The sequence below is a fragment of the Parasteatoda tepidariorum genome, chromosome 4 (assembly GCF_982258835.1).
Source record: "Parasteatoda tepidariorum strain Cologne lab strain chromosome 4, Ptep-v5.0, whole genome shotgun sequence".
In the NCBI taxonomy this organism is placed as follows: domain Eukaryota; kingdom Metazoa; phylum Arthropoda; class Arachnida; order Araneae; family Theridiidae; genus Parasteatoda; species Parasteatoda tepidariorum.
Window position 1 is genome coordinate 1,338,256 of NC_141758.1, and position 24,130 is coordinate 1,362,385.

At 30.8% G+C, this 24,130-nt stretch overlaps 1 protein-coding gene across 2 annotated transcripts in view; it reads left to right on the plus strand.

The window, feature by feature from the left end:
- The window catches only part of LOC107437036 (uncharacterized), a 364,659-nt gene that overhangs the window by 185,498 nt on the left and 155,031 nt on the right, over nt 1-24,130 (plus strand). For both annotated transcript variants that reach the window (XM_071181567.2, XM_071181568.2), the window contains one exon: nt 5,076-5,128. In XM_071181567.2, coding sequence (XP_071037668.2) covers nt 5,076-5,128 — 53 coding nt within the window. The remainder of the gene's footprint in view (nt 1-5,075; nt 5,129-24,130) is intronic.

Below are 24,130 nucleotides of genomic sequence, written 5' to 3' on the forward strand. Positions count from 1 at the left end.
TTTGGTTTTGGAAACATTTTCAAATGTTTTGTAATTAGAAAAACTCGGATATTTTTATTACTTAGAAAAATTCAGAAAATTTTTTAACTTTGAATAATTTTCAAATTCTTTTGGCTTTGAAAAAGTTTCAAACAGCTTGTGCTTAAACATATTTTGCAAATGTTTAAACGTAAAAATTTATTTATGCCGGATAAAGCAGCTTTATTACGCCTAACAGAAGTTTGATCTTGGAAAAACATCAATATGTTTCGGCTTTGAATATTTTTCAAATTATTTGAACTTAGAAAAATTCTAAAGTTGTTGGTGCTTGAAACATTTTTTAAATTGTTTTAAGTTAGAACATTTAAAAAATTTCTATACCTAAAGTTATAACGAAGTTGTTTGTACTTTATTATAATTTCAAATTGCTTTGACTTAGAAAAACTTTAAAATATTTTCTTCTCAGAAATATTCTAAAATTGTTTGAATATAACACAATTTTTGAAGTTGGAAAAATTTGTATATAACGAGTCATAGATGTTTGGTCTAGGAAAAATTTTCAAATTGTTGCGATTTTAGAAAATTTTTTGAATTGTATGTACTTTGAGAAATTATGAAACTGACGGTATTTTGAAAAATTCTGAAGTTATTTGTGCCTAGAGTTTTTTAAAATTTGTTTCGATTTAATTTTTTGTTGATGCTTTTAATGTTGTTGCTGCTTTTAAAAATTCTGAAGTTGTTTGTACTTTAAATAGTTTTCGAATTGTTTTAAGATTTAAAGAATTTTTAAGCTGTTAATACTTAGAATCAAATCTTAAGATGTTCGAACTTAAAAAAAATTTATTTTCGAACTGTTTGGACTTTAAAATATTCTGATATTCCTTGAGTATAGAAAACTTTTGAAGTTTGAAAAAATGGTTATATACTAAGAGTAATCAGTAATACCTAATCAGTGGGGTTGAACTCTCATCCCTACTAGGGAAGCGGACTGTAGCTCTTGAATAATTTTCACATTGTTTTGATTTTAAAAACATTTTCAAACCATTTGTACTTATAAATATTTTGAAAATGTTTATACACAGAAATTTATTGAAGTCGGAAAGAAACAGTTATATAACAAGTAGCAGAAGTTTAGTCTTGGAACGACATTGAATAATTTTAAAATTATTTAGGCTTAATTCTTAAGTGGTTGGTGCTGAAAGAAATTTTAAAATTGCTTAGATTTGAAAAAGTAAAGAAACTTTCTTTACCTAAAATGATTATGAAGTTGTTTGAACTTGAAAATTTTTGATGTAAAGAAAAACAGTGTATAAAGAGCAGCTGAAATTTAGTTAAAAAATGCTTAACTTATTAGGACTTGTTACTTACTTGACACTTAAAATAATTCAGAAATTCCTTGAACATATCGAAAATTATTTTTGTTGGGGAAAATGGGTAAATAAGAAGTCGCTGAAATATTTTAAAATTATTTTGACTTTGAACAATTTTCAAAGTGTTCGTACTTGAAAAAAAAATTTCTGAAGTTGTTTGTACTGAGAATAATTTCAAATTGTTTTGACTTAGAAAAACTTTCAAATTTTTTGTTCTTTGAAATATTCTGAAATTGTTTGACCATACGCAATTTTTGCAGTTGGAAAAAATGAGCATATAAAGACTCATAAATGTTTGGTCTAGGAAAAATTTTCAAACTGTTTCGATTTTTTTTTTAAATTTCGAAATATATGTTCTTTGAAAAATTATGAAGCTGCAGGTATTTAGAAAAATTCTAAAGTTGTTTGCATCTAAAAATGTTTTTAGTTTCTATTGATTAAAAAAAGTTTTAGTACTTTATTCACAAAATGATTCTAAAGTCGTTTGTACTTAAGGAATTTTTGAAGTTCTTTTCTTAACAAAAATAAACGTATACATAATGATTTGCAGACGATTGAAGTTCAAATGTTCGTTTTTTTTTAAATTTTTTAAACTGTTTGTACTCAGAAAAATTCTGATGCTGTTGATACTACTTTTAAAAAGTCTAAAGTTGATTGTACTTTAACTTATTTTCAAATTGTTATTATATTTAAAATATTCTAAGAGCTACTAAGACCTAATCAGTGGGGTTGAACTCTTATCTATACCGGGGAAGTGGAGTGTAGCGATCGATGACTTCTCGTTTATAGGATAACCGGTACACTCCACTTCCCCGGTATAGATAAGAGTTCAACCCCACTGCGGGGGATGGTGTTTACCAACAGGATAATGCACCATGTCATAAAGGCTGAATCGTCATGGATTGGTTCGAGGAACATTCCAGTCACTTTCAAGTCATGACTGGGTGCCCAAATTCTCCTGACCTTAATCCAATAGAGCATTTGTGGTCCTACTTGGTAAACCAAATTCGTGCTGCCACGCTACCCCCTCGCAATGTGAGGGAATTGCAGGACCAGTTGGTTAGCACTTGGTACCAGACACCTCAGACTACCTATCAGCACCTTGTGGAATCAATGCCACGGCGGGTGTTAGCAGTTTTGATGGCTAAAGGTGGTCCTACATGTTATTAGCAGGGTGATCATAATGTAATGGCTGCTGTTGGATTTCCCTATCTCTCCTCGTCTCTAACTTCCCACTCCCCTCAGTCACGTGCTCCTTATCTTTCGGCGATTTTGGCGGTGTTACTTCATTTTTTAAACGTTCACATTTTCGTAAAATTAAGAAAAGTTTAATTTTTGCAAGATTTAAAAGTATTTTCAAGACCGCAAAAAAAGTATCTTTTAACAGGAGATTGCAAAGATACATACAGAGTTACGACGAGATTCGAACGTACTTACCGAGCTTTTGGCGAGACCTTCCAGTCTTGGTTTATGCTTTAATAATATCTTTTCACATTCTAATAACATCTATTCCTTGTTTTTTCAGAAATATTGGCGAATGACAAATATGAACATTAGGACAAATGATTCGTCGGATTTTTGAGACATATAATGGGATAATATGTGAAGTGGGCGTAGAATTGGGGAGAGAGAGGGTGCCAAGTAGTGGGAAACCAGTCTGTTAAACATATGATGAAATCAATAGGAAAAACATAATTGAGATCAAACTAGATTAGAATATAGCAATATAGCAATATACATGGAACCAAAATAATATCAACATTTATTCAAGTGTAATAAAATAGAAAATATTAGAGAAAATTATTTACATATTTACACGAGATTGAAAGGAAAAAAACTGTCAACGACAAAGAAAAGGTTATACAAGCGACAGATATACAGGCTTGTCTGTGACAATGATGACTCAGGCGTCCTGGCAATACCACACGTTTCTGGAACACACTAAAGTTACCAATTTATCGTCCCCACAGGTAGAACCCATTTGGGATGCTCTACAAATAGGATATAAAGTAAGTTTTATAGCATAATGAGAAAACTGTAACTAAAAGGAAGCTGATAGCCTGAGAAGACTAAAAGGAAACTAGTAGTCAAATTTCTTACAAGATAATGACAAGCTCATGATTTTATTTTTCCAATTTAAATTCCCCAAAACGAAAATTTTCAACTGGATTTTTAAAACAGAAATTATATATTTTTAGCTAGAAAAATAAAACGATGAGTATTTGAATATCCTTTTAGAAACTTCTATTCGTTTTTCCCCCTGGATGCTATTAAGCATAATATAGGACAAATATTGACTACATAAATTAGGGTAATTGAGTGTTCTTTTAGGATTTAAATGTATTAATTTTAACGAAAGTTATTAAGCTGAGTTTATCAACAGATTAAGAATACCTGCTACTTTAAATTCTGTCGACTGTAATCACGACAGTGCATTTTGTAAATAAAAGCTTCGGGCATGTATATAAAAATTGCGCATTTAATCTTGAAAGTAAATGAAGTACTATTTGTAGATCTCTAAATAAAAATACATGTACAAATAATTAGTTAGTAATTACAAGTTAAAATAATAGTGTTCAAATGTAACCAATCTGCAGGGTGACCACAATCTGAGAAATTTTAAATAAAATTGATAAAATAAGCGGATAGATTAAATTCGATGAAAAAATATTTTTTAAAGTAATTCCCACCTACCGAAAAATATAGGAACATATTTATATAAAAAAATACATCTCGAGAATCATTTTAAGGAATTAAACAAAAATTATCAGGACTTACGTAAAATAGCACTTAAAAAAAAATCATAAATACTGCTAAATGTTAAAAACAAAATAACAATACTACATAAATAATTTTCTAATTTTATATTAAAAAAAGTGACACATTTCATAAAAATGAAAACAATGTTAAACAGAGAATTTGTTATAAAATTTCACAACGAAAAAAAAATCCTACGGCTCTTAAAAAGAATAGAAGTTTTGAAATATTTTCACTGCCAGCAATTCCATATTTCTTATTTAATTGCACTTTTCTCGTAAATAGCCATAATAGTGCGAAATACAGAAAAGTATGTATGAGAAGAAGGGGGCGTTACTTCTTCTCAGTACATACAGAGGTACATGTTCTCGGTTCTCGGTACATGAAATTACATTTTCTCGGTAACAAGAGTGTGAAAAATCACTTTTCTTTTTAGAACCAGGCATCGAATAGTAAAAAAATCTCATAACGATTGCTTAACGTGCCGGATGATTTATTTTCTTTTACAAATTATTTAATAACTTCCCCTTAAACTCTGTTTTCATTTTATTTATACATGATGAAGAACATTAGTTAATGTAAAGTTATAAAAACAAATTTCGCAGCATTATTATTTATTTTTGAACATTTTTAGATTTTTACAATTTCTTTAACTCTTACTGTTTCGCATAATAACAGGAAGTTTCATTCAATTTTTTTTAGTGATTTTCAAGATACAATTTTTCAAAATATAAGCGCAAATAAATCAACTGCTTACAAGTTACAAAAAAAAGTCTTAAATCTAAAGCTAAAATAAAACTTTTGAAATTTCAATAATCCTCATGAAACTTGTCATACCAATTATTTTTCTGTTCTTTAGCCATCCTATAATAAAAAGCAAAAAATATTTACCACTATCATCTTGTAAACATTGCATTTTTTATAATAGGACATTATATTGCATAGAATTAATATGAGTTCTTTTTGCAGGGGGAGGTAGGAGATGTGAGGCAGCCCTTACATGAAACAGATTCCTCCGGATGGTAAGTTGGATTTCTAGTTTCTTTCATATGGGGGGCATTCCAGCCGATAGATGTGTTGGTTGGTTCTAATGCCACTTGCCACACGGGCAAGCCAGCTTAGTGAAACCGAGCAAATTTAAGGCAGAGAGTGCGACTCTTGTTTTTCAGTGGCGCCTTCTATGGCCAAGAATTCGACTTCTGCCACATCATACGTCACACCTGTTTATAAGACAGGCCCATTCAAACATCCATTCATCCACAGATCGTAATTTTGACCCGAATCAGAGAACGATCGATCTCCAATCCAGTATCCCCAGAGGTATTGATTTGTTATGGGAACGTGGAGGACTTTGCGACTCGACAGAATTTTAACGTGCATCAATCACCAACTACACGGGGAGTCTTCGGCCGGCTGGGTTCGAACCCGCGAACTCTCAGACTGAGACTATCCCGGCACAATAGATGTGCTGTGCAGAAGAGCAAAAATATTTAAAGTGGAAGCTAAATTTGTATCTTTTTTTATTTATTATTATTTATGTAGCTACATAACAGGTACAATCGAATAAAAACGACTTAGAAGGACTCATTGTTCTCTCAAAAATGTAAATTATGAAGACAAAAATTATTATGAAGTCGTGATTAATCAGTCAGTAAAGTTTCCCTTTGTTAAATCCGCCGGTTTCGAGCGATTATCATTTAGCATTTCTTCACAGATCGCATCGCTCATTCAATGCACCTAGGTATAAAAATATCGAGAAGAACAATCTTATACTAAACCCTTCGCTACGACTTATTTAGAGTTAGACAATTTACTTTTATTAGAAGCTAACTAAATATTACTTTTAGTTTGAAAGCATTAAATTTGAAGTTTCAAAATCTAAATAAATTTTACTTAAATTATTTATTTCTCTTTGTAGACTAATTAATTACAATAAAGCCTCTCACTACTTTATTTTTAATATACAGGTATATAATATAGTGAGCCCCGTTTGCCTATTTTGGGTATGTCGTGGTACTTTATATTAAAAAACAATATTTTACTTTAAAATGGAAGCATATTTTATTGGACACTGAGCTTATTGCGTTTAATTCTTAGATATAATTGCAGGATTGCCACGACATTGGTTAAAATAAAGTGGTAGTCAAATCCTACCGAAATATAAAGTTTAGTTCCCATTTGAGCATTACAAAAATATAATATTTTTATTTTTGCAACCATAACTTTGAATTGAAGAAATCTTTGGGTGATACCTTTAAGCATCGTTTTTTTTCTCTCTCCATATTTTGTTTTGAATAGATATATGCGGTGGTAACAATAATAGAAGAAAGGTAACCAAAAAGTACAAAAAATTTCAATGTTCTTCCATCTCTATAATATAGGCTCATTTATTCATTAAAAATAATCATGACATCGATGGAAATGGAGTAACTGAAAAGTCAGCGAATAAATTTGCTTTAGGCTGGAAAAAAACAATTCAATCGAGTAGAGAAAAAATGAATCAAAGAGAAATTTTCTTTTTTAAATTAAAAACAAAAATAAGAGCTCGGAGAAATCACAGCAAAAAATTCAATAGAAAAAATACACAGAAACACTTTAGTTCAAATCGAAGATTAAGGGAAAAAAAGACGCTGATATAATATAGAATTATTTTGTTTCTTACATATTTCACAAGAAATACATTTAGTAATTGCGAGCAAGCTTCTAGACTTTTATTTTCGTTATTATTTTTATCTTTCTCCCTCACTCCTTTAAATATTCTTTTCGAAGGTTGCAGCAGATTAGAGTAAGTTAGAATTCTTTAAAAAATAGTTTTTTTTCGTCTTATGTATCGCCTCAAATCAATCTTTCCTATATTCTATCAACTGTACAAGTTTTATCGGAGGCAAAGATTAACTTTTTTTAAACAAAGATTGACTTTGTCGATATGATTTATTTAATAAAGTCACTTTAAAAAAATGGATGTACTCCATAATAATATTGCATCCTTATGAAGATGAAATTTTAAATAAGTTTGGGGTTGCGATATGAGAGAGTGAATGAAGATAAGTTCTTTTTATTTTGTTTTGCACCGTGGGAACAAATTTAATATTCCTGACTTATGTAGGCTAACGAAATTTTATAATGTACGTAAAAAAATTCTTATTCGATAAAATGCGGGAATTGTTTTGATCATGAAATAAATCTTTTTAATTCCTTGAAAATTACGAATTGTTTTATTTGTTGAGATTGTGAATCGAGACAAAGTATAAAAATGTTTCTAAATTTTGTACTTTTTCTTTCTTTTTTACATGTTTCAAAGACTTAATGAACACATTTGTTTAGAACAGATCAGTACCCATCGCTGATTCCATGCATTTAGTCAATTTGTATATAAACCATCCCACTTTATCCATTATATATACACTTCAGCAATAGGGTCGTCACACTTTATTCATTATGTATGGAGTTTAGTCAATTTGGATAAACAAACATCTCATTTTATCTATTTTCAAAAGTTATGGCAAGCGAATTAAAATTAATATTTGAATGTATATGCGAATTAATAATGCGAATAATAATTGAAAACGCAATTTAATAATTTTAAATAAAAACTTCAATTTGATTAAAATATTGATGGTTTGATAAAAACCCGAATAACTTTAGATTTAATGATAAACATCTGATAAGATCAAAAAATCATTTAAAGTTTTTTGCCTTCGTAAGCAAGAAAAGTGCGCAAAATAAATAAAAGTAAAAAATGCTGACACCCAAAATAACTTTTGATCCAATGATCGAATTTTCACGCATCAATACTTATTTTTAATAGTCCGAGTGTCCAATCGTTAATCTGAATAATCCAAAGTGTTAATTAATTTGAGCAGATGATATTTTAAGTTTTAAAATCCGACATAAACATCTTTTTCTCGATTAATTCAGATTTTTACTCTCAAATATTGGGAAATCCGCTTTCTAGAAAATAGGGTCTTCAATAGTTTATAGTAAGAAGAGAGATTCAAAGTTTGGTCCCCTAAATATTTACTTTACTTTCTAAGTAGATCGCATACTCGAAAGAAGTTGTATTTTAAATTTATTATAGTTCGAGAACTGTTCAACGTATTTACTTCAAATTTTGGATTTTATCCCTTAAAACTACTCAAATTAAGCAAGTGTACTATCAAAAGTAATTAATATGGGTGATTTTAATACTCTGAAAGGATAAGTAATGGAAAAAATTACTTGAGTTTGATGAATTTTGACTATCCTAAGTTGTCCTCGAGCAATACCCTTAACCTACCCAAGTCAAAATTTTTGATGGTTTTCCATTGATGGACCAATATAATCTTGATCGCAACCATCAATAATTACTTTTTGATGGTAAACAACATAAGTAACCATCATCCCAATGTTGGAATTCAGACTGATTTATGATGTCTAACATAAGAATAACAACTTGTTTTGATGGTTGGTTGATATTGAACCATCACGAATTTCCATCACAGTATCTTAGAAATTAAATCTTGGAACGGTCATTAACCACCATCATCCCAATGTAGGAACTGATTAGTTATGGTCCAACATATAAAAAACAAATTTTCTTAATGGTATATTCCATCAAGAATTCCCATTAAACTATCATGAAAATGTATAGTTGGAACCATCACGGATCATAATGGATTGTTAGACCGCGAGAATCAAACTTCTCTTGATGGTTAACCATCATAACATTAAAGTAGCATTTTCTATCACGGAATGATGGAACTTTGTAGGCATATCACAGACCATGCAATGGAAAATTTTGGATGGTGACCATCAAATGATGTTAGACCATCATAAATAGACTGAAACCAACATAAACCATCCAAATGTTTTGATGAGACCATCAAGAATTTTGACTTGGGTAATAACGAACCTAATAACACCTGCTTAACCTAATAACGAACAAATACAGGATTAACACAGTCCTTAGAAAAATAAAAAGAACTGGTGTGAATTTTCTTAGAACTGGTGTGAAAAAATTTAAAATTTCTATGTAATAGTTTTCATTTTATTGCTAAAAATTCAAGTATAGAAATTTTTGTAACTAGATATAATCTCATTAAGTTATGATAGTTACTACACAATAAAATGCAATTTTATTGTGTAGTAACTATCGTGTGTATGTTATTTTTTATCTTATTTTTTCATCACATTTTTAATTTTTTAATTATGATGCGTACTGGCAAATAATAATAAACAAAAAAAAATTGAATTATTTTAGCTTTATTAATTGTGTCGGTATTTGCCGTACAGTTTGAGTCTGATTTCATACAGAGATGATGATGAAGACTGACTTATTGATTATTTACTTTTTTCGTCTGTACGATGAATATTATTTAACAAGATATGAATATTTGTCTAAATAATTTTCATAAGATCAACCTTTTTTTTTTCAATTTAAGGGACCTAACTCTTTAACTAATCAGGGAAAATTTTTCGACTCCTTCATAAGTTTCTTCGACAACGACTCCAACTTCACGACACCGACTTAACAATTCTGTTTTTAATTAATTGAATTATGCAACTTTTTGTATACTTCAGCACGTGTCTTACGTTCGCCAACATGTTCCTGAGTTTAGAAATGCATACACGATTTCTTAAAGCTCAAACTGCTTAAAAAATCATCCATTTTGTGCCTAAGCTAATTTTTATTACAAAATAGGCGAGGAAAAGGCACTCCTGACTACTAAATTTGATGTAAATATGTGGCTCAGTACGACTAATTTATACACAGCTACCGGGACATACTGCAGGACATTTATATGTTTGAACCACTTTTTATTCTTTCTTTGTTTTGTAAACTTTCTCATAAAAACTAGTCAATAGGTAAACCAGTTGAGAGCAAACTACCATCAAGCGCCAAAATTCTCGTATTAATCTCGATGGGTTCTTAAGAAATATAAAAACTAAAAACCAAATTCTTCAATTCTTTATGAAAAAAAATTAAACTGAAAAATTAGTGTTAACGAAAATGTATGAATAGTAAGTAATTACACTGGTGTGCAAAACTTAAGCAACAAGTGGTTTTTCGGCCACAGCTCCCCAACAAAGTATAAGATAGCCATGAAATTGCAGTATAATATGCACGTAATTCAGTAGAAAGATTATTTGTATACAAATTTTAGAAATAAAACGCCGTAGGTGATGTAAGTGTACGTAAACCTTGTGGGTCGGCGCGCGCAGGTCAAAGATGTGATAAAAGGATGAAGAGCACCGTAGTTAAAGACATTCGCTGCAAGTGCGAGTGATTTGTTTTGTGAAACATGTCTTCAAGAAATCATTTAGACGACTTTACTCGAGGAAGAATGATTGGAAAGCTTGAGGAGGGGCGTAGTGTGACCAGTGTCGCCGAAGAGTTCGGGATCAACAAAAGTGTTGTTACTCGTGCTTGGAATGCCTTTAAAACTACTGGTACAGCTGTTCGGAAGGTTGGTGGTGGCCGTCCAAGGAAAACGACACCAAGAGATGACCGTTACATTGTCCTCCAGGCGAAAAGAAACAGTTTTCAGTCAGCGAGCGCCATATCTCAGCAACTGTGCACAACCACAAGACGACAAGTGTCAAGATTTACAGTGGCCAGACGCCTCCACAAAGGTGGCTTATTTGCTAGACGTCCTGAACGCTGCATACCTTTAAAAGTTAGCCATCGGCGGCACCGTTTAGAGTGGTGCAGAGAACACGAAACCTGGACACCTCATCAATGGAGTCGCGTCCTCTTCGCAGATGAGAGTCGTTTTAGTGCTACAAGCGATTCTCAACGTCAGCTGATTTGGAGAGAGGTTGGAGCTCGATTTTATCCCAATAACATCACCGAAAGAGATCGTTACGGTGGTCCTGGAGTTGTCGTCTGGGGTGGCGTTATGCTGAACGGGCGGACTGAGCTTCAGATCTTCGACCGAGGTTCTGTAACTGGAGACCGCTACTGCAATGAGGTAATCCTACCCCATGTGCGTCTGTTCCGAGGGGCCATTGGACCAGACTTCATTTTTATGGATGACAATGCCCCCCCACACCGTACTGCTAATGTTCAAGAGCTACTGGAAAGTGAAGATATTACACGAATGGATTGGCCAGCTTTCTCTCCAGATCTAAATCCCATGGAGCATGTGTGGGATGCATTAGGGAGACGTATTGCGACACGACAGTATCCTCCTGGTAACACCCATCAGCTGAAAGATGCGTTAAAGGAGGAATGGAGACGTTTACCCCCAAGAACTCCTGGATAATCTGGTGCTTAGCATTGAGAGACGATGCCAAGCAACAATTACAGTAAGGGGAGGGCATATCCCATACTAGGAAACATCTGCCAGTTGTACTTACGCTTCTTCAGGCAATCATGTGTAACGCCACTATATGTCAAATAAAGTCTTTTTTTGTTCCATACCCTACTTTAAGCTTTATAATCATTTCTGCGCCATTATTCTTTTACCATCGGTTAAGTACAAAATAATGTACATCATATTCAAATTTCATGTCAATAGGATGATTTCTTGTAGAGTTATGACAAAAAACGCACTTGTTGCTTAAGTTTTGCACACCAGTGTATAATTTGCTTTTAAATTATGCACTCGCAACATTTTTTATAGAAAATAGGCATCAGATTAGCTTTTAAGCTTAGTGACCACTGTTCTTAATGAAAAGAAGAGCTAAAGTATGGTAATTCACTTAGAAAGTGTTGTCTAAATTCGCACTTAACTAATCTTCTGCCTGAAACTTTTTATCAAAATTTGCTATTCCATAAAGGATTAAGAAACCGCGTTGATAATACCAGTTGATGCAGGGGAGGGTTTAAATTCATAATTGGGTATACTATAGCCTACGTCACAGGTTGTGTTATTCCTACTAAATTTAACCCATGAACGGCATTTTCTGCGAGCCTAACTTCAAGCCACAAATAAACAAACGAAGTGTTTGATCGTTTAAATAGCTGCTCGCTAGATTTTATTGCATTATAAAGAAAAGTAATTGATATTCGATTTTTGATTAATAATTGATTTATGTGGATAGTGGCATAGAATTTAGCATTGCGTCATGGTAAATGTTATTCCTACTAAGTGGAAGAAGTTACGTTTTTTTTTATATTATACCCAATTTAATTGTAAAACGAAGTTTAACGTAATTTAATATGCCAAACAATATTACACTTTTATTTTTTTCAAATCAACCAAAATTATATGTGCTTCAAGTAGATTCTTTAAGCACATATTTATCAGACATCATTCAGATAGCTTAATTTTTTCTGTTTCTGATTTCTGAAATACGATGCCTAAACTAGATCATGTGTAGAAACTTACAAATATTCTAAGAAGAGATTCTAAAAAAAATCGCGTCCATTTTGAAATATAATATTCAGATTACAAATGAATATTAACCATTTAAAAAAGTATGTCTTCCCCCCCTCTTTGTTTAATTTATGTCTTTTTGAGATGGTTTCCTAGGAGAAATGGCACTTAAATACGACTTATGAGACGTTTTGGAATAATTCTCTGAAAAAAATATTACAATGAATAAAACATAATCTATTGATAGGAAATAATAGCGTCTCCGTGGCAACAGATAACGAATAGTAAAATCTCGTTTGCATACGAAATATGGAATTAAAGCTTAAGTTGAAAGGCTCGTTTATTCCATTAATAGCCATTTTTTTTTCAGTACCAAGGTCGATTGGCGTTTATTTTTAGGTGTTTTAGGCAGATTGGCGGCTTTTGCCAGGATATTAAAAATAGAAATCCTTTCCCAGGTCGTGTGAAACAATATAAGGAGGTGGCAATTGCTTTAAAAGGAATCTCGAAAAATTCCACTGGGAAACTTATGCTAAACAGTTATTAGGGTTAATTATCTCTGCCGCCATCTGAATGTTCTCCACGATTCACTAAGTGTGTTATGATTGTAATTGATGATTGCGATGAGGATAATAGGGTTGAATTGCGTATTACGCTAGGCTTAAGAGCTTTTGCGGATTGGATTTGATTGCGGGGTATCGCAGTGCTGAAAATAGACGCTCAGCGAATGAGCTTGCTTGATTTAGACACTCACGTCTAAGTGTTTACTTTTAATGGTATTTAATTTACAAGGGAATTCACTTTGGATTTATTTAACTAATATAAGCTCATTTACATAGATAATTGACGAGTTTTGCTGAATGGGTGCAGAGTTTTTGATTTTCACCTTGGAATGGAAAAACAGTTTCATTTTTTTTATAAACTTTTCCAAAGGATTTGTGAAAAATTCTACAATCGTTTTCCATTTCTTATTTTTTTTAAAAATTCTTTAAACATTTTGGGCCTAATCTATTTTATTTGAATAGTTTGTTTATTCGAAAGACGGTAAAAATATGTATCCTTTTTTAAAATAAAAAACAATTATGTTCATTTTGCCAATAAATTAAGAATAAAATATTTACTTTATAGCATTGAAAAACGAGAAATTTGCACTACTCAGTACTTTACGGTTGAAGCATTTAAAACTAGAAAATTCAATTCAAAAGAATCTCCAGTCTCTCTTCCAAAGTTGTCAAAATAAGTTTTATACGAGTGAAATATGTTTTAACAAATAAAAACAAACAAAAATTTGAAATGCTAGGAATAGGGAGGACATTTAAAAATCTTTATTGGATTATAGAATATGAAATCAATATCTTAATGTTTATCATACAATATCTGGAAGATAAATTGACAGAAAAATGTAAGTATGTTGCGCGATCTACAATGCGTATTCAGAGATGCTTTGTAAACAACTTTTTTGCTTGTGGTAACAAAATGTATGTAGGGCTATCAACTTTCTACGCTTTGGTAGAAATTTTTTTCTAGTGGTAGCTAAAATTATATTTTAATGTATGATTATTTGTTTAGTATATTTGATTTAAAATTATTTTCCACACCACTAAGTGTAAGGGATTCAAAAATTCATACCGCTGCTTTGTTCCATCGCTCTCGTGACGAGACTTTTGAAAAGTTATCAAAATTCGGAATTCTTTAGTTTTTAATTGTTTACCACTTCATAAGATATTTTGCAAAAAGCAAGTAGTTGGCAACCCTATTAATATTTCGTTTCTGATTAAAAATATTTGGTTTAAGAAACACTTCACACAAATAATAGAAAAGCTTATGTAACACGACACTTTAATGCGTAACTCTTGTGATTAGCCTTATAAAGTAATAGTCACATTAACTAAGTTTTTAATTCTCTACCTTTTAATCAAATCTGCATTTAGCAGAAAGTGTTATTATCCAAGCGTATTAGCATTTAGTTATACAAAGTTGTTTTAATTTCTTCTCTCAAACTTCACTTAGAAAAAGTGTTGTTGAAGTATTTAAGAATGCGACTATTGTTCCCTTAGTGAACTGATCACAGATCCCAGTAGATCACCGAAGTCAAGCATCACTATCAGTGGCCAGTGAGCGGTAGGTTGACCACTTTAATCAGCCTGCGAAGCGACCGAAGATGAGCGGTATCGGTCCTCGTTAAACTGTTATACTGTAAAATGCTCGACTTGGTGGGCATGTCATCGGGTTGCCAAAGCAGGGGAGTCATCTCCACCGTAGAGGATCGAAATTGTGATGGCATGTCTTCGGATCATCCTCAAGGATGTTTCCCAAACCGCCGCCAATAGCAGTGCAGCTCTAGTGTGAGGTGAATAAAGTACTACAACAAGATATTTTTTTAAAACAAATGTAATATGATGAAGAAAAAATCCGTATTTCAATTCTTTTGACTGATTTTTTCGAACGTTTCCTAAACTATCTGAAAATTTTTTCATGACACCAAAAAGCTCTAAATCCAGCACAGTGTTTGGTTGTACTGAAATATGTGTTCGTCATAACCTTTAACTCCCCCCCTTTCATGCAGGTTTATTCCTAATTGTCTACATTTTTTTTGTGCTATGTAATAAGGCCAGATCACTCTGTACATAAAATTGAAAGTAAGTTTTTATACCTTTTTATAAATCGAGAATGGGTGCACAAATTAAGATATCGTTTTTTCACAGTAGTTAAGAATTGTTCATGAGTGTGTCTTTTGCACAGTTTGCGAACGCAAGGACCTATAGGGGGCGTTGCTATTTGAGACGAATGATTGTTAGCGATACGAACATTAATTGTACTGGAGATTTCTTCAGTGCAGCATGCTAACATTCCTTATTTACTGTGGCTTATTAAATTTAAAAAATTAAAATGTTTGGTATTCTTTCTTATGCAAGCAAATACAAGATGGAATCACTTTTTTTAGTGAAGGAACATCCAAAACATGTCGGACAAATATTTGTAAATAAACAAAAAACAAAGAATAAGTATCTTATGTTCTTATTAGAGTTAAAACTTAATGCCTTCGAAATCGCTCTAAATTTCGCGATTTAATATGAGAGATCTATTTAAATTAATATATAATACTTTTCTGAAACATATTACTTCATTAAAAATAAGAGCAGCGATGCCTCAGGGGATAGAGCGTTCGCCTTTCAAAGAGGCGAACCGGCTTCGAAGTCCGCATCCGGCTTTCACCGACCACAATGCTGACGTGAAATATCCTCAGTGGTAGACAGATCATGGGTTAGAGTCCCCTTGCCGTCAGGCTAACCGTGGGAGGTTCTCGTGGTCTTTCTCTCCATGTAAAGCAAATTCGGGTTAGTTCCATCAAAAAGTCCTCCACGAAGGAAAATTTCTCCCAATACTCGATCCTGGAGTTCCCTTGTCTTCTGGATTAGGTTGAAAATTATAAGGCTACGGAGTTGAACATTAGTAGTCGTAAACCCATAAAATTGGGTCGGCTGCTCAACGACGGTAAGAAAATAAAATAAAACATTAAAAATAAAGTCAGGATAGTCTGGTTAGTAGGGCATTGCGACCATATCCAAGCAGTCGTGGGTTCGATCCCTCCAGACGAAGACTCCCCGTGTAGTAAATGGTGACTAATGCACGTTAAACCTGTCGAGTCTCAAAGTCCTCCATGTTCCCATAACAAATCATTCCTCTGGGGGTACTGTTCCAGGAATTTCCTTGTCTTTTGGATTAGTTCAAAATTACTAGGCTACGGAGATGATAGTAGTCGTAAACCCGAAATTGGGTCACCTGTACAACAATGGTTATAACATAAAGTAATAACAAGAAGCATCAAAAATAATTAATATAATAATATAACATTAAATATAAAACTTCAAACATTTCTCCTAATACTTGATCCAGGAGTTTTCTTGTCTTCTGCATTGGGTTCAAAATTTCGAGGCTACGAATTGAACATTAGTAGTCGTAAACCCAAAAATTGGGACGGCTGTTCAATAACGGTTATAAAGTAAACTAAAGCATTAAAATATGCAAAAAGCATACAGAAACACGTAATGTTTTATCATTTAATTTTGTAAAAAAAAGTTTTTTGGCAATAATTTTTGTTAAGAAATTTAAAGTTTAAAAAACAACATCATTGTTTATATACTAAAAATGTAAAATAAAGAATGCTTACGTTACGAAAAAAAAAAAAAGAACGATTCTAAAGATTTTAAAATAAAAACGCTCATGTTTTTTTTCATCCTAAAGTTCTTAATATGTAACTCAAAAACAGAATAGCTGAATTCTAGTTGACATTAATCATTCAAAATTAAAAAAAATACTTAACAGAAAAACGATAAAAATTTATTAAGAATCGACGCAAATTATACTATTTCAGGTAATTCGGATGATTTTTCATTGGTGTTTTCCGAACTACATAGATACATAAATATATGCTATTCTATAAAGAAGAATCATATTCTATATCTATTACATTTCTGCACGTTCTGAAATCACATTTATTCATATGAATGAAGTAAGCTATGTGAACTTAAATAATTTCACTTTACTTTATAATGAATTGAAGACAAAAGAATGAATTTTACCGTAATACACAAATCTGTAGCATTATTTGAAATCGGAAGTTATCTGTTACAAGTTTGTTGATAATGGAAAGGAAAAAAATATTGAGAAATTGTTCTTCAAATGTTGCGCATGTTCTGTTTTAGAATGATTTACCATTGTTCTGGGTCGCTTGTTCAAGTTCTTCTGCTTTTTCGTTTGAGAAATTTTGCTTCTTATTTGCTACTGAATAAAAACGTCTTACTCAACCAATGATTGTGAAAGAACAAAATGAAAACTTAATAAATAGTTGGCAGAAAATATCCACTCTGCTAGAGAGCGTATTCAAGTGTTGAGATCGCGAATTGGCACTTTTCTGTTCAGCATAGGTGGCGCCGCAAAGTAAAAAAAAAAAACCTTAGTTTAAACTCATTGTCACCGACAGAACTTCCTTTAAATGACTTTACCAACTGACACCTTATTTTTCTGTCCTGCAGATTGCTAATGAATTTCGGATCTTTTCACAATTATCTCTTTACTTCAGCTTTTTCCCATGCAGTATTGAAAAACGTGATTTTATTGTTTCAGCGAGCTCTGAAACTATAAGCAGCAGAAACCGCTCCCCTTTAAAATGTTTTCAATTACGTAAAAGCAGACAGTGGACACAAAATTTTAACAGTAAAAACCTCTTCTTTCGGTAGAACCTTAAAATGACGGAACTCTATTTTCGTCCGTGGTAGAGGATACTGTTAAAAAGAACGTCGCTTAATAGACCATGCGACAAATGGTATAATTGTTCACGTCCGTTTAACCACTTTAGAAAGAAAGTTTTTTTTTGGTGTACTAGTAATAAAAAAACGGCTTTTTAAAGAACGCAGAGTTCTGCAAAAGTTACTTAAACATTATCCATTATCTTTCAAATTAGTAATAAAAAAAACTCTATCGATGCATTGAAATTGAAAAACTAATTAACTATGTTCACAATAAATGTCGTGCATATGAATGAAATTATTAAATATCACAAATATACTTTATATATATATATATATATATATATATATATATATATATATATATATATATATATATATATATATATATATATATATATATATATATATATATATATATATATATATATATATATATATATATATATATATATATATATATATATATATATAAAGTATATTTGTGATATTTAATAATTTCATTCATATGCTATTGTATTAATTTATTTAGCTTTGGCTTTATTGATACAATATCAGAAAGCACTCTGTTTTGTGGATATAATCGTGTGGGCTGAAGAAAAGATTATATCCTTTTTTTCCGGTTTTTTAATTAACATTTCATGATTTTTTTTTTTTTTTTTTAAATTTTTTTAATTATTATTTTTAATAAACTGTTGTTTGTTATTTTTTACTTATTATTTCCCCCCCTTTTTCATATGTCTTTTATTTTTCTTTGTTTTATTCTTCGTTGAACTTATATATATATATATATATATATATATATATAATAAATACAAGAAAACACGATGAAAGTTAAGAAAAACAATAAGTTTAGTTTATTGCGCTTAAGCTGCAAGTAAACAGAACCCATTAGATAAGTCCAAAATGAAGAATAAAACAAAGAAAAATTAAAGACATATGAAAAAAGGTGGAAGTAATAAGTAAAAAAAAAAATAACAAACAACAGTCAACAGTTTTTTTAAAAAAAAGGGGGGGATGAAATTTTATTTAAAAAACCGGATTTATTTAAAATCCTTTTTTTTTTTTTTTTTTTTTAAACTGTTGTTTGTTATATATAACGCTAGGCGGTATCTCCCGCCAAACGCTCTGTTAGGCGTGGAGGTGGCGGGTTCGAATCCCTCCGTAACCCTGGATGTATTCTTTGTGATGTCCTTCTCTGAATTGTGCTATCTGTCCTTCTACTTGACAAAGGTTTATAAGCACATGAGCCTGCAAATGTATGTTGTACCTATAAAGACAATAAAACAGGTTTCGAATGTTATTTTGTTTTTTGGTGAGTATATTGATATTTTTGCATATTTTGTTCATTTTGGGTTTATAAACTGCTTTTCAATTTATTTCCTCTATACCCTTACGAAAATCTGAGGTATATTTAGGGTTGATTTGAGGTATCGAGGTTGTTTTGAGGTATATTTAAGGTTGCTGAGAAAACAGCAATAAAAATTATACCTCGTAAAGGTTGTAATTAAGGTGTACGAGGTTGTTTTATATACACTTCAGCTTATTTTGAGGTTGTTTAAAATTCACTTCAAATTAACCAGGCTGATGCGTTGATTTTCAAGGTATGCCAGGTTGATTTTCTGACACTTGCAACAAAAGAGGTATTTTTGAGGTATAAAATTTTTTTAACCTTATTTCAACTAAAGAGAGTGAGGTACTTATTGAGGTATATGAAGTCATTTTATTTATACCTAAGCTTATTTTGAGGTTGTTTTAAATTCGCTTTATATCAACCAGACTGATGAGGTGATTTCTAAGATATACGAGGTTGTTTTTCTTACACTTGTAACAAAAGAAGTATTTATGAGGTATAAAAACATTTACCTTATTTTAACTAACAAGAGTAAGGTATTTATTGAGGTGTATGAAGTCATTTTATATTTACCTAAGATTGTTTTAAGGTTGTTTAAAGTACACTTCATATTAACTAGATCACTTCCCAGAGTTCCGTGCTAGCCGGCAAATGGCGTGTGTGTTGACAATCGAAAGTCTGTTCGATATTCGGTAAGTGTGTTTGACATTTATTAATTTAGTTGTATCACTTTTAATCAAATATGCTTCAATTTCCAAACTTAAATTTTATTATTTTTGTTTTAAAGATGCGTCTTGATCTTAAATGATTTAAGTCGGAGGATATTCCTTAAGTCTATTGTTGTAGGCTTAGCAATAAGAGAGAACAATCGGAATATTCCTCGTCGCTGTTTAGGGTAACGTTACTGGTGAATCGTTACAGCAGGTTACGAATAGTAAATTTTATTGTTTGTAATTTATTCAAATATAACTATTTTTTTTATTTTGCTTAGATGTATATGTTTTAAAGTAGCATTATGCAAGCTGATTAATTGAGTAAAACGTTCATAATTTCTCTTATAAATAAATCATTGAAAATTGAAAGATTTTTAAAATAGCAATTTTATTTTGAAATTCTACTATCGCTGTAAGCAGATCGGTTGCTTGGGTATGTGTATGCAAAGTTTATATTGTTGTTTATGAGTGAAAATATGTATAATTACACTGCATTTTAAATCTGATTAACATGCAATTTCTTTTTGTAAAATATATATATATATTATATATATATATATATATATATATATATATATATATATATATATATATATATATATATATATATATATATATATATATATATATATATATATATATATATATATATATATATATATATATATATATATATATATATATATATATATCTTTACAGAGTTCATCCACAGTTTCCTGATATTGCTGAGATGACCTAGGCTGTAAATAGCGGATGTGCAGCAACGGAGAAGTGTTAGCAAGCTACTGGGAAGTAGTTCTGAATTTATACCAAAAAGAAAAAGTAATCTGTCCTATTAAAGTACAAAATTTATGTAATTGTTGATATCAATAGTTTGCCAGATATTTGATAATTGAAAACTAGTAACTGTACTAGCTCACTTTTTCATGTTTGATCACAAAGCTACTATTTTTCACTACATGTTATTTTTTCGCAATTTACCCACATTATTATTTTCTAAGCAGATTGTTATTACTTATTAGAATATTGAGCGGAAACCCGATTTCATATTTATATGACAATTTGTTTCTGTAAAAAAGGTGTAAAAAAATAAACGTCAGGTTGATAAGTAATAACCTAAGGTAGAAAATGAAACACCTTAAAGTAGTAAATATCTATCTCTCCACAGATGTAAAATTAATCATCTCAGGTTGAAACACATATACCTCTGGAGGTATATTTAAGGTATTCATTTGCACCCTTTTCAACTTAACTACGTAGTTAAATAACAACCTCCTTCATACTTTTAAAATATACCTTGTTTATACCTCGATTTTTTCATAAGGGTGTGTACTCAATTTAGGCTTATAAACCTTTGTTAAACAGCACAATACAGAGAAAGACTGCATGGATATCAGAATAATGGTGGAATTCGAACCCACTACCTCCACTCTTTGCTCAGCATTTGTCGGGTGATACCGCTCAGCCAGAGAGGTCCCTGTGAGAGCTGGAAGAAAGTTTTGTTGCACATGAATTTTTAAATCATTTATATGTAGTGGTGTGGAAAATAAGTTTAAGTGAATAAAAAGTAATGCAATAAAACGTAAACTGAGATACCACTAGAATAAATTTTTACAAAATGTTTAAAAAGTTGGCAGCCCTGTATATTTTATGTATTTATTTAACACTTCACTATTTATTTAAACACCTAATGTATTAATTTATTTAACAGTTCAACATTAATGCGTATAAGATGTTACCCGAAAAAGTGTAGTGTCTTATATACATCTTTGTTCTGTTTCAATTTACCAATCATTGTTCTCTAATATTTTTATAAATATATTTTAAGACAGATTTTTTGGTTTTATGCAGTTTTAGCGCTTTCCTAGGTTTAACTTAGATGTTGTTATATTGTTTTTAAGCTATATCTTCAAACTGATTTTTATTTAAAATTGTAATTGGATTATTACTGCATTTATTTTTTAACTATGTTCTCTAAGTTATTCCTTTTTTAATTCATCATGTTTTCAATTCAAATCAAATATATTTAACGCATATGCTGGAATACGCAAACATATTTCTCAGAAACATAAAAATATAGTATGAGCCTGTAAGTTATTTTCCACAATTAAACGTTTCCTCTTTTATTTCTGAAAAAAAAAGAAGAATATTGTCAACCTCTCTCTTCAATTTATTAACTTTCAATGTTTGTTCAATTGAAAAGATAATTCTTTTAATTAGACTCGTGAGATGGAAAGTGAAGAGGATAAGAAAATTTTATCTCCGTTGAGATTTTTGGAGGGAAGTCTTGTACGTTAATTAAGCCTACAAAAAGTTACGAACTTACATGTATACATATTATTCTGCATAAATCAGATAGAAAATTCTTTGACAGGTGGCGCTATAACACAAAAGTAATTAGACTTAAAAAAAAATAGAAGACGAAATTCAATGCAATAAAAATGTCTAAAGTTTAATATCTAAAATAGAAGTACAGAACATTTATAGGAGTGGGTAGTAAGAGACGGTAGAAATGTTTCAAAATGAAAAATACTTTTCTTTTAATCACGTATTTCTCTTTTTTTAATGCTTAATAAATACTTCAGAGAAAAAACATTTCTTGTTTACAAATTTTTTTTGAGGTGCATGTTACAACACGTCTTCTTATTTTTCTAGTCCTTCTAAACTCTTTAATTAAAGTTTTTTTTTTCTAATTTTTTTAAAATTGTTCTATGTAATGTAATTTTTTGTTAAATTCATTTTTTCCCTTGCTCTTCCTTTTTTATTTTTTATTATTTTTTTAACTACTCTAAGCCGAATTTTTTTTCTTACTTATAGTTTTCGTCAACAGGAAATCTTATTTTCAAAATGTTTTCATTTTTTAAATTATCTTAGATAACATAAATATTTTACTAAATAAATTCTTTTAGATTCTAACATTTTGCCAAATTGCAGTTTTCCCCAACTTTTTAGAGTGTCTTATTTGTTCCTATAACCATGCCTTGTTAAAATAAGATTGAACTAAACTAACTTGAAATGAAATTTAAATAAACTAACTTTATCAAAATTATGAAATTATTCCTTTTTTTATAACAAAAACAGTTACACAAAATTTGATATTTTTTATATCAGAGACGTATCAATATTAATTTATAACTTAATTAATACATGGAACTTGAAATCATAAAATAAAACTTCTATGGGATACCTGCAAATTACGTAGTTTGGGTATCTCGATCCTGATTGGTTATTGAAACGTGGCATTTGTTTACGTTAGCAACTGTTCTTTCCATTCTATTTCGTAGTAAGCAAAGTCCGTCAAGTATCAATTTTCTTAAGTGACACAATTTATATTCTTTTACAATGATTCTTTTTTAAATGCTTCAATTCTTTTAATATATTTTTTATTTAAGACAAAGGGAGACACGAAGCCACGTAGAACATAAGCACATAAACAAACAAATTATGCATCGAAGTAGCCAGGTACACAAAAAAAATATATATCACTTTTACAATTAAAATATATAAACAAATAATGAATTTAAGTTAATTAAAAGACGTAGGTGAGACAGCATTATACTTCAACAAATTCGATGTGCGATACGGCACTGTATTCAACTAACTTCAAGTTAACTAACATTCTAACTTGTGTGGAGAAACTAATCAACTTTAACACGCCATTTTGCTTACAAACGCGCTTGGTATCCGTGATCTTCCTCTTCTTCTTGAAGTGCAAGTACCCAATTGATTTTATAAAATCTATTATTATTATTTTTTCATTCGCTTATATTGATTGAAACGAATAGTTATTCATAATATTATTATATATAACTATCGACGCCAATGATTCTTAATTTATTTTGGTAATAAGTACTAATTGCAAAAGAAAAGCAAGCGATATACTCCTAGTATTATAAATCATAATTAATGGAGAAAGAGCCCCAATTTGTTTAGGAGAAATGTAAAAAGTCGCCGCATTATTATTGACGCTAGTGAGGCTTAATATTGGGTCGTCTTTATCTATAAGATGCTTAATTAAGGGGGTAAATATAGTAGAAAGTCTCGTGATTGTGTTACATTCTGACTATCATGTGTTGTCCTCGAACAACAACATCACATCAAACTATCCTTAATGCAGTTAATTTTTATTTTGATAGGATGAGCTAATTAAAACTTTTTTACCCACTCTAATAGTGTAAAGTGATCGTATTGGTAAATTTATAAAAAAGGGAATTATTTTAGCTTTATTAATTGTGTTGGTATATGTGTTTCAGCTTTGCTCTAAATTTCGCAGTGTTGTATGTTGTTTACTTACTATTTTCCTCTCCGTACGAAGAACGGGTATTCTGCCAGTGTGAAATAATATAAGGTGAAAACGTAATGCGAGAACGACTGCCTGTGATGTGGAAAAAGATTAAAACAGCTTCA